The sequence below is a fragment of the Egretta garzetta genome, unplaced genomic scaffold (genome assembly GCF_000687185.1).
Source record: "Egretta garzetta isolate BGI_Z169 unplaced genomic scaffold, ASM68718v1 scaffold78, whole genome shotgun sequence".
NCBI classification, from domain to species: domain Eukaryota; kingdom Metazoa; phylum Chordata; class Aves; order Pelecaniformes; family Ardeidae; genus Egretta; species Egretta garzetta.
Window position 1 is genome coordinate 564,114 of NW_009260593.1, and position 13,248 is coordinate 577,361.

Below are 13,248 nucleotides of genomic sequence, written 5' to 3' on the forward strand. Positions count from 1 at the left end.
GTGCGCCAACCCCCCCAGGCCCCCCCCGCCCCGCCCTCCCAGCCAGCCGCTGCCATCTCCTCACGTCCTGCCACTGAAAAGTTTCTTTTGCCTCCCAGATCAGCATCTTCATGACCCATTTGTCTAACTACGGGAACGACCGCCTGGGCTTATACACCTTTGCGAACCTAGCCAACTTCGTTAAGAGCTCGACTAACCTGAAACTGCAGACGCTGCCCCCAGTTCAGCTGGCTCAGAAGTACTTTGAGCTCTTCCCGGAGCAGACGGACCCTCTTTGGCAGGTAACATCACATCCTCTTCCTCCTCCAATTGCAATCCGCCTGTTGGAATAAAAATCTTTTCCTGTAAAAAAAAAAAAAAAAAAATCCCACTTCACACTTTCACATTCAGAGATGTTATTTATTTCTTCCTGCATGCCGCCTTAGACTATTTAAGTTTTCTTGAGACAGCACTGCGTTTGACTAGAAATGGATTAGCTTCCACTCACCCCAGGTCAGGCATCCCAAAAGCACCTAATTGCCATTTACGTGGGAGAAAGCGTCCATTCCCCTCCCTCCCATCTGTAGTTTTGCTGATGCATCGCGTCGTCTTAACTAGTCGTGTCGCCGGCGGTGAGATCTGTCTCAAGGCAAACGCTGCAGAGCCATCGCACCCCTTCACGGGGAATCACTAACATTGGGTCGCTGCAGCTACGAGGAGGCTTTCCCACCACCCCAACCCCCTTCAATGAGACAGCGAGGAAAAGGGAGGGCAGCAAACACCGAAGGGGCAGCTATTTTAAGAATGGAAAAGGGTTTCAGCACAGACTATTTTCTACCTCTGCTTCAAATGCACATTAGTGCTGCCTGTAATCTCAACACTGTAACTTCCCAATCATTCTTACGCATACCTGGCTCTTCTCCTACTCGGAATATGATGTGCCATGGCGTGCTTTTAGCTAGGCAGGCACACTGTGGTGATCTGTGCGGTTATTTTGGGCTTAGATGGGCAAAAAGGAGCAGAAAACGTCCCTATTCTTTTGGGCCCAGATGCAAAAGAAGTATAAATCTCTAATATTTCCACTGAGTTTAGTGGAGCTGCAGCAATTCACATCAGTTAATGATTTTCTCCATTATATTTTGTTAACTTTATTCACTAGAAAACTGTATATTCTATTACCAGCCAATACTATGCAAAAGCAGTACCTATATGGTACCTGCTTTAAAGAGCAGTTGATCTGAACCTTTGTGGGGGGTCTTTTTTTTTTCACACATTTTTATTTTGCATTCATAGGTAGTAGAAAGATAAGGAGATGAAAAACATACCACATTTCTATTTTGTCCTTCCTTGTGGGTTCTTATGCAAATTAAAATTGGCGCTAAATCCTATGCATCTGAAACCATTTTGTCACCTAAGAAGGTAAATGCCTCGAAGCTATTCAAGCAGAGGTTCCCATTTTAACCTCAAATGAAAACTTGATTAAATCAATGTTTTAACCTTTTTTCCTTCTTTTTCTTTTCTTTTTTTTTTTTTTTTTTTTTCCTAATGACTGCACTTAATCCTCAGTCATGCCAAACCATTATATATACATTGAATGTTAGTCAGCGGGACCACATACATGTCTACCTATGTGCCAGTGGACCCTGAGTTTATGAAATGACCCTGACCAAGGGAGAAAAGGGAATGGGGTAGTCTCATGGGGTGTGGATTTTAACACCAATCCATCCAGGATCTGCACAACTGCACAGAACTGACTTCACTGGGACCCCTGGAAGGATTGGGCCTGAAGGATACCTAGGAGCTTGGTCCCTCTGTACCTGAATGCTTCCACGGATCCCTACCAGAGTGCTCAATATGTCTCAAGAGTAAACTCTTACGAGGACATGCGGGGTTTCACTACTTCAGTGTAAGGCTCGGGCATTAGTGAATAGCACTGAGGTCCTGCAAAGACTCGTGTGCGTGCAAGCATTTAGGATACCCCCAGAGTGATGTACCCAACCGCCTTTTCTTCTTCAGAATCCGTGTGATGATAAACGACACAGGGATATTTGGTCCAGAGACAAAACTTGCGACCACCTGCCCAAATTTCTTGTGATAGGACCTCAGAAAACAGGTAAGAAGGAAGGAATTGGCCCCCAGTTTTGTATCTGTGTATTTGTGTCCTGTGAACTGAAGCCAGCTCCCTGCTATAGAGACGGTGCACTCCTGATCCCCACACGATTCAGACAGGGACTACTCCACTGCCAGCAGAAAGGGACAACTGTTTGTATAGTAAAATTGCATTCATTCACCACGTAAAAACCCCTGTGCTGCCAGGCTGCCCTGTATTAAAATTGTTCTTAAAGTCTTTGACAAATTATTTCAACATAGCTTGAGACCCTAATTGACAATAAATGTATTTACCACCTTGCAGGCCTCTGAGGGTCTCGGGGCATTATTTGGGTTAAGCCACATATTCCCACTCCCAAGGTAGCTATTACTGTTGTGGACGTATTACAGAAAGTGGACGCCGAGGCAGGGAAATAAATGACTAATCCAGGATCATGCAGAAATTCTGCGACAGTGACAAAGAGACAGCAGGGCTTGATTCATAGCTTGCGTAGCATGAAATCATTGAAGAGCAAGTTTTAAGACGCATTCTCCAAAATTTCATTTACCACCATACATCATTTCCAGCTGGTTTTGTCAAACTCATAACAAAAAAGTCCTGTTACTGGGATTTTAAAGCATACTTATCACATACGGGCTTGTTAGCATTGAAATAAACAATTTATTCCTCAATAGCAGACCCCCAGGAAAAATACCCGGAGGACAAAAGGGCAGTTCTGGGAGCAACAAAAGCATAATCCCACAATTAGTGCTTTTGCAAAGTTTTGTGCGACTTAAATAGTTTGAAAACAAACGTGCTCAGGCCAAATCCCCCCTCAGTGGTTAAATACGCAGCCCAGCGAACAACGTCATCAACAGCAATATCGCGCTTGCATCAGAGAGCAGAATTCAGGGTTTGGAAATGGGAAAAGTTTGATGAGCAGAGAAGCCTGCACGTATTTGCACCCCCACCCTCACACCCCCACCCCCCCCCAAAAAAAGCCCCCTGTGCTTACATAGGCCTTTCATCAATAGGCAAATTTCTTGCAAAAGGTAATCTAATTTTCCTGTATATCTCAGCATGCAGCAATTTAAAGTACTTTCCTGAATGAATAAAGTCAAAGGGTTGGGTTTTTTTTCTGTTTCCTAATAGCATCTCTTTTGGTTGTTGTAGGAACAACAGCGCTTTATTTATTTCTTCTGATGCATCCTTCCATTATCAGTAATCTCCCTAGCCCCAAAACTTTTGAAGAAGTTCAGTTCTTCAACGGGAACAACTATCACAAGGGAATTGACTGGTAAGAAGAATAACAAAAAGGAAGCGTTCGTTATTAATCCTGGGTAAATCACAACGGAGCAATTGCAGAAGCATGTATGGCATCAACATAATTACTGGATGCATTTATTATGCTTGGCGTTAACAGACAGACAGAGAAATAATTTGTAATGATGGGGCATTTAATCAAGTCCTTAGTTTTGTTTAGATATTACAGTAACAATTTTTTTCACCAATGAATACACTAGCCAGCTCAGTTCTGACGTCTGTCTTCATGCTGAATAGCATCTGTCTTTCCATAACTGTATCTATAATGAATTATACCCATTTGCTTCCAAAGCGGCTTTTCATGAAGTAGGATTCGATTCGTCTCTTCATGAGGAAAAAACACCACTGTAAAGCACTTCAGCTGGTATTCCCTATCACAATTTTAAATATCACTTTTACTACTTTCGCTTAAGAAAAGCATTTCTGTAAGGCTTCCGTTTCCACGGGGTACAGCAGGTCTCGTCCCCGTGTGAAAACTGAAGTATAAGGCAAACGTCACACGACACAGAAACAGATTAATCTTGAGCGATTTTCCTTGCCCGTGTACGGAATGGAGAGCGTGCAGAGCAAACCAGGCTGACCGATAAAAGCAGGCTGTCCCCACAACTATGAAACCAACTTCTCAGTTCAGGGTGTCTTGAAAAATGAAGGGAAAGAAGTGCTCGGTGTTTGTTTTTCCATACTGCTTCAAGAAAGAGATCACCCGTGACTACCGTAGAGTACATGGTGCGATCCACTCTGAGAAGGAGGGGTGATGGGGGGGAACCTCCCCTCTGCAGCCCTTTGCACAACATAGAGAATCATAGAATCCTAAAATCCTAGGTTGGAAGGGACCTCAAGGATCATCTGGTCCAACCTTTCTAGGTAAGAGCCCGGTCCAGACAAGATGGCCCAGCGCCCTGTCCAGCTGAGGCTTGAAAGTGTCCAATGTGGCGGAGTCAACCCCTCTCCTGGGGAGATTATTCCAACGGTTGACTGTTCTCATTGTGAAGAGGCCGGCCTCTTAGAGACCTCTTCTGCCACGCTTCACCGAAATTGGCTTTCAGGTTCAAAAGTCAGTAGGGCCCTGTGTGCAGGGTGAGGCCCCGCATGCTTCATTTGCACAGAAAGGACATGAAAAACAGTTAGTCCTGCCAAAACTGGAAGCTCCCAGAGCGCTCAGGAAAACTAAAGGGACCAAAAAATGCTTCCAAAACAATTTCACCTTTTGCTTCATTTGAATTCTTTCCTCTTTCAGCTAAACCTTCTGGTTTACTTACTTTTACTTCCAAGCAATTTTAAGTGGAAAAGACTGTTCTAAGCCAAAATTCAAAACTTGCATTCTGAAAACGTCTAAAAGGAAAGATTTGTCGGTTCCAAAATGAAATATTTCAACAATGTTAAAATGAAATGGTTGACGTTTTGAAGCTTTTCGTATTTTTTTTCTGCAGCTAAAACTCCAAACTGGTGAAAGATATCCCTTTGGCATTGAAATTCTTAGCAAAAATCCCATTTGTCAAAGGAAAAACCTAATTACCTGACTTCATGGAGACTTTAGCTATTACCAGCACCATGTAAGAGCCAAGATGTGTTCCCCCTATTCCAGTTCCAGAGTGAGCTGAGAAATTCAATTTTGCTTCTTGAGAATTATGTCTGAAAATTCACCTTTTCACCTACCATGAAATGGGAAGCACAGGGATATGACCCTTTGGCGATACTGCTAATTCTAATAAGTTGCTTCACACCCCCCAGGTACATGGATTTCTTCCCCACTCCTTCCAACACCACCACCGACCTCCTCTTCGAGAAAAGTGCCAACTATTTCCATTCTGAGCAAGCCCCTAAGCGAGCTGCTTCCCTCATCCCCAAGGCCAAGATCATCACCATCCTCATCGACCCATCGGATCGAGCGTATTCCTGGTACCAGGTACAGACCGTGCCTTTGACAAACGGACAGTAAAATCAGTGGCAGGGGATGATGGCCAAAATCAGTGGGAATCTGTGTCCTTGAGCAAGAATGGGATTTATTGCAAAGCATTTGCAGTGTGTACAAGCGGAAGGATGCTGAATGCCAGCTTTTGCAGTTGGCACCTGTGACACCAGTGTCATAAATGATGAAACTTCTCAGCACAGAGCTGCCACCAGCTGTAAACAAACAGTTTAATCTCAATTACAGCTGACACTGCATAGAGGAAAAGCAGAGTTCCTCGCCCAGGGAGATACACAGGGGAAAATGAGCATGGCCTAGCTAGGAAATCAGAGCTCTTGATGCTGAGAATCTGGTACCTCATCCCATCCTCCGGCGTGTAAGCTGAGCAATACGCAGTGGTGTACAAATGTATGCGGTGTCTTCTAAAGTTTCCAAGAGAGTTAAAAAGAGCTGTGTCTGGAGAGTTGTTGGGGTTTTTTTCTCTCCTTGGAAACAAAAGAAAGCCTGTTGTTTTTCCAAGGAAACTCTAGGATGCTCTTTCTTGCCTTTTACCAAGCCCACACCTTTCCATAAAAAAGCCTGCACTATTTAAAAACCCCCTATTTTTAAAGAGATGCTTAAGCATGCCTGTGAAATATGGTGTAGTCATATAGATAAAGGAAATAGTAAACGCAGTGTTACAACAGGCACAAATTAATAATGTTGCAATAAGGATAAACCACACCATTTCTGGTCCTGTTATTATGAGTTCTGCAAGGCATGACACATGGCCTAGGGCTGCAGTTTGCATCCTCTTCAAGATCTCATTTGCACCTTTGCAACTGCCAGTGTGAGATGCAAAGCAGTAAAAACAATTGCCCCTACTTTGGCAGAATTTGGCTCCTCGGCTCCCTCCTGCCCTTGACTGAGTGGTGGCCCCATCCTGCTTCCCTGCCCCTGCCTGGCAGAAGTGGCACTGGTGGGGAGCCACGGGGCTGCTGTGGGCTACAGCCAGGCTGGCCATGCCAGCACAGCCCTCATAGAGTCATAGAATAGAATCACAGAATCGTTTAGGTTGGTAAAGACCTTTAAGATCCTCAGGTCCCAACAGCTCTCGGGAAGCTTACAGCTTAATCTTCAGCATCCTTGTGATATGCGTCTAAATATCTCTCCTTAGCATCAGCGATCCCACGAGGACCCCGCTGCCCTGAAATTCAATTTTTATGAAGTCGTTACGTCCAGCCATTGGGCGCCCTCGGAGATAAGGGCTCTCCAGAAGAGGTGCCTGACACCTGGGTGGTATGCTGTCCACATCGAAAGATGGTTAACTCACTACCCTGCCTCACAGGTAATTTCCAACCTGTTGTTTCACCAAGCTCATCAACTCTCAGAAAGTTCCAAAACGAGTACAGCCTCATCTTTAGAGGTGATGGGATATTTCCCACTGGAGCTCTTAGCTGTTAGGAAATGCAGCTTTGACAAGATCAGGATATTTGGCAGAAGTGTGTTGATTTTTCTGTCTTCTGATGGGAAAGATGCAACAGGAAAATGCTGTGAACTGTGGCCACATGGGCTTGATGGGGGACTTTGGGGTTTCCTTCCAGGATCAGCCAAGGTTGTCAAGGCTTCTGGGTCCATAGAAAGAAGCAGCTGCAGCATGAGACATTGTGGGAAGATTTGACAAATTCATTTAGAAAATGCCAGGGCTTTTTCTAGAAAGAAATTCCATTCTGCTTCCCACTCACTCCCTTTCATAGAGAATTTCACAGTTGTTTCATGCTGATATGGAATTAGCCTTTCTCAGCATTAGAGCAGAAATTCCTTCTTTTGCCCCATCTTCCTTCTGCCCCATCTTCCTTCAGATGTTTTACTGAATTGTCTTTTATAGTGTTTCCCATGAAAAATTTACATAAACATGTAGACCTAAAAAAATTACTAAAAAAATTTTTTTTTGCAGATATAAACCTGAAGCAAACATTTTAATACTACAAAATATATGCATGGGCACTCGTTACCCGTGGACGTGGTCCATAGCTCAGGTCACATGTCTACTTGCTGTAAGAAAAAGTTGTAAAAGGGTGTTTAATGAGCAAGCATAATGAACAAGTACCTCCAGAGATCGCTCTATGTGGGACAGAATTTTGCTGAAAGGAGGCAGAATTGAGCGTTGCCTATTTAGTCAGGGATGTGGGAAAAACAAAAAGAAATAGAAGCTCTGCCTTTCTGCAATCCTAATTTTTCTTCTTATACAGTCTCAGCCGTGCTACAAAGAGGAGAAGCAGGGCAACCCCATTTCCAGGAGAAAGCCTTAGTCATTTACTTTCTTCTTTCATCTCTGGCCACCCTACTCTCTCGTAAATGGGGGAAGAGTAGTGCCTAAGCAGCTGAGCTTCCAGCAAGGGCCGTCCCCAGGCAGCATTGTCCTAGGAGCAAACTGGGCAGGTCTCCTTATCGGCCACCACGGCGTGACTTCTTCCTCCGAAGGAGAAGGGGCTGTCCCAGCAAATCCGGAGCATGCAAAGGGTGCCCAACACCCCTGTGCTCCTTCTCTGCCCTCACCCGGGGCTGCTGCCCCTTCTCAGGAAGATTTCTCTCCTTCCCTGCCACAGCGAAGAGCGAGTGCAGCCCTCTTATTAAACATTCAGGGGCACATTGACATATTTCTTGTGAAACCGGTAACCGCTCATGTTTTGTAGTTACAGTGATTAATTTTACAAGATACACAACAAAATGCACTCATTCTTAATCAGGTGCGCGCAGCGAGCGCACTCACGGTGCTTACTAATGGGCACTCAGCAATGTGCATTCACTCGGCCTGTGCACTCAAAAACTTAATAATTCATAATAAGCTTTCACAATAAATATAAAACACATCTGCCCAGCATAGTTATTAGTAACACCACTTGGTACTCCAGCAGACTTTTGATACATTAACTTAACATTTGCTTATGGAGGTCACTGTACCTTTACATCACATCAATCTTTAATTAAAAACAAAACAAAAAACCAAAACCCCTTTGCTAACAATTTTGTATGGTTGATAGGCAGGGGGTAAGTCTCAAATCAATTGCCACATCACCACTTTTGAACATGTAAACGCATGGTTTCTGAAAATTTAATTCTAAAATATAAATGAACTTTTTGTTATTTTTCTTTTACCGTGCCAGATTTTCTACGGACACATTGCAAACCTCAACACTATTTTTACATTCCTTCCTTATCTCTTTTTCTCAGAATTCTCTGAGACTCGGGTTTGGCTGGTGAGATTTAACTCTTGCATTTGAACCATGTGTGCACACAGAGTTACAAGGCACCCACCTACATAAATTCAGCATAATAAAGCAAAAAGTCAATCTAAAAAGAAGCCCACCCATATGATTGTTATTAGCAGTATACAAAATCACGTGCTAATTTGAAGGACATGGAAGTGTTGGAGCGGGTCCAGAGGAGGGCCACAAAAATGATCCGAGGGCTGGAGCCCCTCTCCTATGAGGACAGGCTGAGGGAGTTGGGCTTGTTCAGCCTGGAGAAGAGAAGGCTGCGGGGAGACCTGATTGCGGCCTTTCAGTACCTAAAGGGGGCCTATAGGAAAGATGGGGAAAATCTTTTTAGTAGGGCCAGCAGTGACAAGACAAGGGGTAATGGTTTTAAACTAAACCAGGGTAGGTTTAGACTAGATATAAGGAAGAAGTTCTTTACAATGAGGGTGGTGAAACACTGGAAAATCCACATCGGCACAGAAGGGAAATAATGCCATCCTTCCGTTAACCTTAGTCCTGTTTCTAAACAGCTAGCATATTTACCCCTACAGTTGCTCATTATTGATGGACAGCAGCTAAGAAGCGACCCGGCTACTGTGATGGACGAAGTGCAGAAGTTTCTTGGAGTCTCTCCTCATTACAATTACTCTGAAGCTCTAACGTGAGTCTGTTCCTTTATTATCTGCCCTACGGGATCGCGGTGTACATCCCCTCCTACCAAGATCACCTGATTGTTAACTACAAACGAACACCACATTACAACAGTGATAATTTTGCAAAGCTCGGGGTTTTCTTAAAGTCCTGTTTAACACATTTTCCCTTAACTGGCGCACATACAATACATTCCAGAATTCAGTTGCACGACTGCATACATTGCACAACACACCGAACAAGTGGCTGCTCCGTATTTTGTATCAGATGCAGAACAAAACCCCAGATTTATGTCAAAAACGTTTGAGCGTTCGATCGGAGATGCCCAGGATTTGTTTTCTCTGGGTACCGAGTTCTGCTTTCACGTTCAGCTTTTCAATTGTACGTTCAGCTGATGTGAGTCGTGCCTGCAACAGCTCAACATGCATTTGCACCTCAGACTGTCGAACCTTCTGACAGCCTCCAGAAGCTGAAGACCACTGAGTGCCCGGTGTGAAAAGTTGGGCTTAAATGCTTTTATCGTGTTCATATAGGAGTCTAACGATAGCGATTGGGCTAGAAGCACTCAGTATGATGAGATTCATCTGGTCGCACGGTTTCTTTGATTGTTTGTTTTTAATGCGGACCAAATATATCATTCCCTAATCCCATTTTCATATACGGTGGAGCCAATTCTGCCAACCTTTTCCCTGGCAGTAGCCAGGCACATGAGATGGAAGAATTCAGTCTGTACGCTTAAAGACTGGGAAAATTATAAGCTCCTGATAGTAGATCCCTAACCTGGAAGTGCCGGGCTCACGCGCAGCACCTGGAGCATGGGGAGAAGCTCGTATTTGCCTGTGAAGCACAAAACTCTCAGACTGAGCAGCCTGATGGCTCATGGCCTGGGGTGTCCGTGCCAAATCTGCAGGTGCTCTGCAAGGAGCCTAAATCAAGGTCCCCTCAGTCTAAACTTTGATTGACTTCCCACAGCCTTTGGTTCAGATCTAGCAGAGGCAGCTGTGCTGAGCCTGCATCGCATTCCCCATCCTCGCTGCCCGGAGGGTGAGGCTTTCCCCACGGAAGGGGATCGGTGGCCTGCGTGGCACTCTCTCTTCAGCATTTCTCAATTCCCCGCAGGACAGCAGAGCCTCTGCTGGGTGGGGGGAGCAGGCTGAATTCCTCTTTCCCCTCTTAGTCCGGCAGAAAACTGTAAGAAGCTTTTGCACTCTGTATGAGGATCATCATCCCACGGCAGCCAGAAGCGCTGGGCTGGGAGAGCCCTGGGACATCTGCAGGCTGGGAAGCCTGGCACCACCATGGAGGTTTTTCCAAGTCAGCGTGCGAGCAGAGAGCACGAGCCCCCATGTGGGCTGGGAAGCAGAAAAGCCTGTACCAAACCTTCCCTGCGGGCTGGTACCAGGAAAACTGTGGGAAAATGAGACCACGGACTTCCCACCCACCCCACATTGCCTCCCCTCTGCTTATTGTTTAACATTATTTAATGTTTCCTCCGCTGGCAGGGTTATGGTTATTCATATAGCAGGTACAAAGTCACAGTTAAGTGCTTGTCGTTTTTTGGGTCTTAAGGATGTTGCTCTGCCAAAATCTTTTTCTAGAGGAAGAATTTTGGATTGCAGATTGTATTTTTTTAAGCCATTGGCTTCCAAAGCGGATGAAATGGAGGAGGAGTTTGAACACACAGCTGAACCACTGCTGTTTGAACAACTGCTGCCGCACAGCTGCAGTGCCTTCTGCTAGGTTTTCAAAAATCCACACCCACGTACATATATCTTCCGTTCTGTAACTAAATTAAAGTCAGTGGAGTCACACACCAGGAAAAAATTTGGCCTCGCATACTTGTTTGGACACAAAAAATGGATTGTAAACAGGTCTATAAAATTATGCAATCACTGGTTAGAGGCATCAAGAATGCAAATGTGCTGTGGAAGCACACGCTTCCGTAGTGATTTAGGACGGAAGAGAAAAATGCATTAAACAATGAAGTCGCTTTATGGTCGGGCTGTCAAAGAAAAAAGGATTGCGTAGGATCGTTCCCAGCCATTACTGCCTAATAACTGTATACCACGCATTTTTAAAGTCGTCGCAAACTAGCCTCAGGACCCAGTCCTGCAAACAGCAGCGAGCAACAAGTTCATCACCCTGAGTAATTACGTGCATGTCTTTAGAGGAGAGTAAAATCAACCCAGGCAGAAGGAAAGTACTAACCAGAGCCACGGAGAGCGAGCAGAGGAGAGACAGAGGCAGGGCTCGGGCTTCTGGAGAGAAGTGGACATTGGCCAGAGCAGCGAGGGGCAGCTAGGCCATTGCTTCTTACACACGCTGCTAAAGAGGACCTAGATTCAGGCTGGATATAAGGAAGGAATTTTTTACAGTGAGAGTGGCGAGACCCTGGCCCAGGTTGCTCGGGGAGGTGGTGGAGGCCCCATCCCTGGGAACATTCAAGGTCAGGTTGGACGGGGCTGTGAGCAGCCTGATGTAGTTGAAGATGCCCCTTCTCACTGCAGGGCTGGGTGACCTCTAGGGGTCCCTTCCAACCCAAACCATTCTATGACCTGCAATTTTTATTAGAGTAGTGAAAACAAAGTGGGGAAATCAACTAATGCTGCAAAGCTTTTACACAGACTGCCCTCAACGGAAAGACGTTGGGATCCCCGCACAACGTGCTGGGAGAGGGAAATGAGTCGTTGGTCTTCATGAAGTTCCCACTAAGGCACTGAAGAGATGCTCTTCCCACCTCTCCCCCACCCACTCGTTTTCTCAGGGAGTGACCACGGGCTCACATTTTTTAAGCATCTCAACTTAATGAACAGAAACCCAGGACATGTGCGACTAAAGTTACAAAAGATCTTTCCTTTTAACCACAGGACGGCCCTACCGAAGCTCCGCTGGCTTCTAGGAAGATGCATTTCTTTCCCGACACCCCCAGATGACTCGGGGCCCAGGGTCACCTGGGGCAGCGATTCCCTTCTTCCTTTGCTTTTCTCAGCGGGCAGCAAAAGCAGGAGGCAGGACAGAGCTTGGCTTTGGCAAATTCCTCCAGACTGGCTCATCACACCACGCTGTGCCCACAGAGGCGGCTCCACATCCAGCCTCACAGGGCAGATTTCCCTTGTTTCCCCCCCATGTGAACACCAGGAGGGAAAGGAAAAGACAAGATCAAGGGAGCGTGCTTAAGTAAACGTTTTCTCTTGGAGTGCTGCCACATTTTGTCAGAGAATAAAAGCCATTTCCTCATGGTGGCATCGCTCACCCCTGCTCTCGCAGGCACCCTCCTCGCCTCTAGCATCGGGTGCTGACTTCCCGAGAGGTGGGGTGGGCGTACGGGTGGCCAGGTTCGACCCTGCATCTCCCACGGGTCTGCTCTGCAAGGGAAGAAAAGATAACCGGGCCTGGAGGAAAGGTTACTGCTGACTGCTTTAAAAAGCTCACTTGTAACTTTAGCCTGAAGGCTATCACTATTTTTAAATAAATACTTCCATTGCGCCCAATTACATTTTCAGGAGTCCTGGAAGCTTCATAATACCTGAACGCAATGGGTTGAACGCAGCCTGAACTGTCTTAGCCTCTCTTCCCCTCTCCTAATTTGCACATTCTGTTAATAATGTTCAATATGCTCCTTCTGAGGCAGGAATATTGTTTGGGGCACAGTTTTGCCATTTTCCTTTTACCCAGCACACTACATTGCTGCTTCTCTTGGGAAATCAGTGCAAGCCAGCTCAAGTACTTCACCATGCAATGAGCAGATGGAAAAGGCCGAAGCAGAAATGAATCTATCATCGATATATCCATTTAATCCATGATTTATTTCTTTTTAATTGATACAGCTGCTGAGACAGTTTAGGAAACCAGGGTCAGGCCTGCAATAATAGGCTGGGCAAGAAAAAAAAAAAAGAAAAGGTGAAGAAGCTTCGCCCTTCTCCAGAAATTAGTTCACTTATGTACAGCAGCAAATTGCAGGTGCGCCCCGTGTCGTACGGACAGAGCCAGGGCAAAAAGGTAGCCTGTAACTAATTAACTCCGTGTTCCAGCCAATTATACCTCATCCTTTTCGAACA

The 13,248-nt window shown here is 45.5% G+C and overlaps 1 protein-coding gene across 6 annotated transcripts in view; it reads left to right on the top strand.

Moving 5' to 3' along the window:
• Positions 1–13,248, top strand: part of LOC104131465 (N-deacetylase and N-sulfotransferase 4) — a 107,651-nt gene that overhangs the window by 87,016 nt on the left and 7,387 nt on the right. For all 6 annotated transcript variants that reach the window (XM_035900182.1, XM_009644628.2, XM_035900179.1 and 3 more), the window contains exons 8-12: positions 1,996–2,092; positions 3,242–3,365; positions 5,123–5,297; positions 6,457–6,627; positions 9,091–9,200. In XM_035900182.1, coding sequence (XP_035756075.1) covers positions 1,996–2,092; positions 3,242–3,365; positions 5,123–5,297; positions 6,457–6,627; positions 9,091–9,200 — 677 coding nt within the window. The remainder of the gene's footprint in view (positions 1–1,995; positions 2,093–3,241; positions 3,366–5,122; positions 5,298–6,456; positions 6,628–9,090; positions 9,201–13,248) is intronic.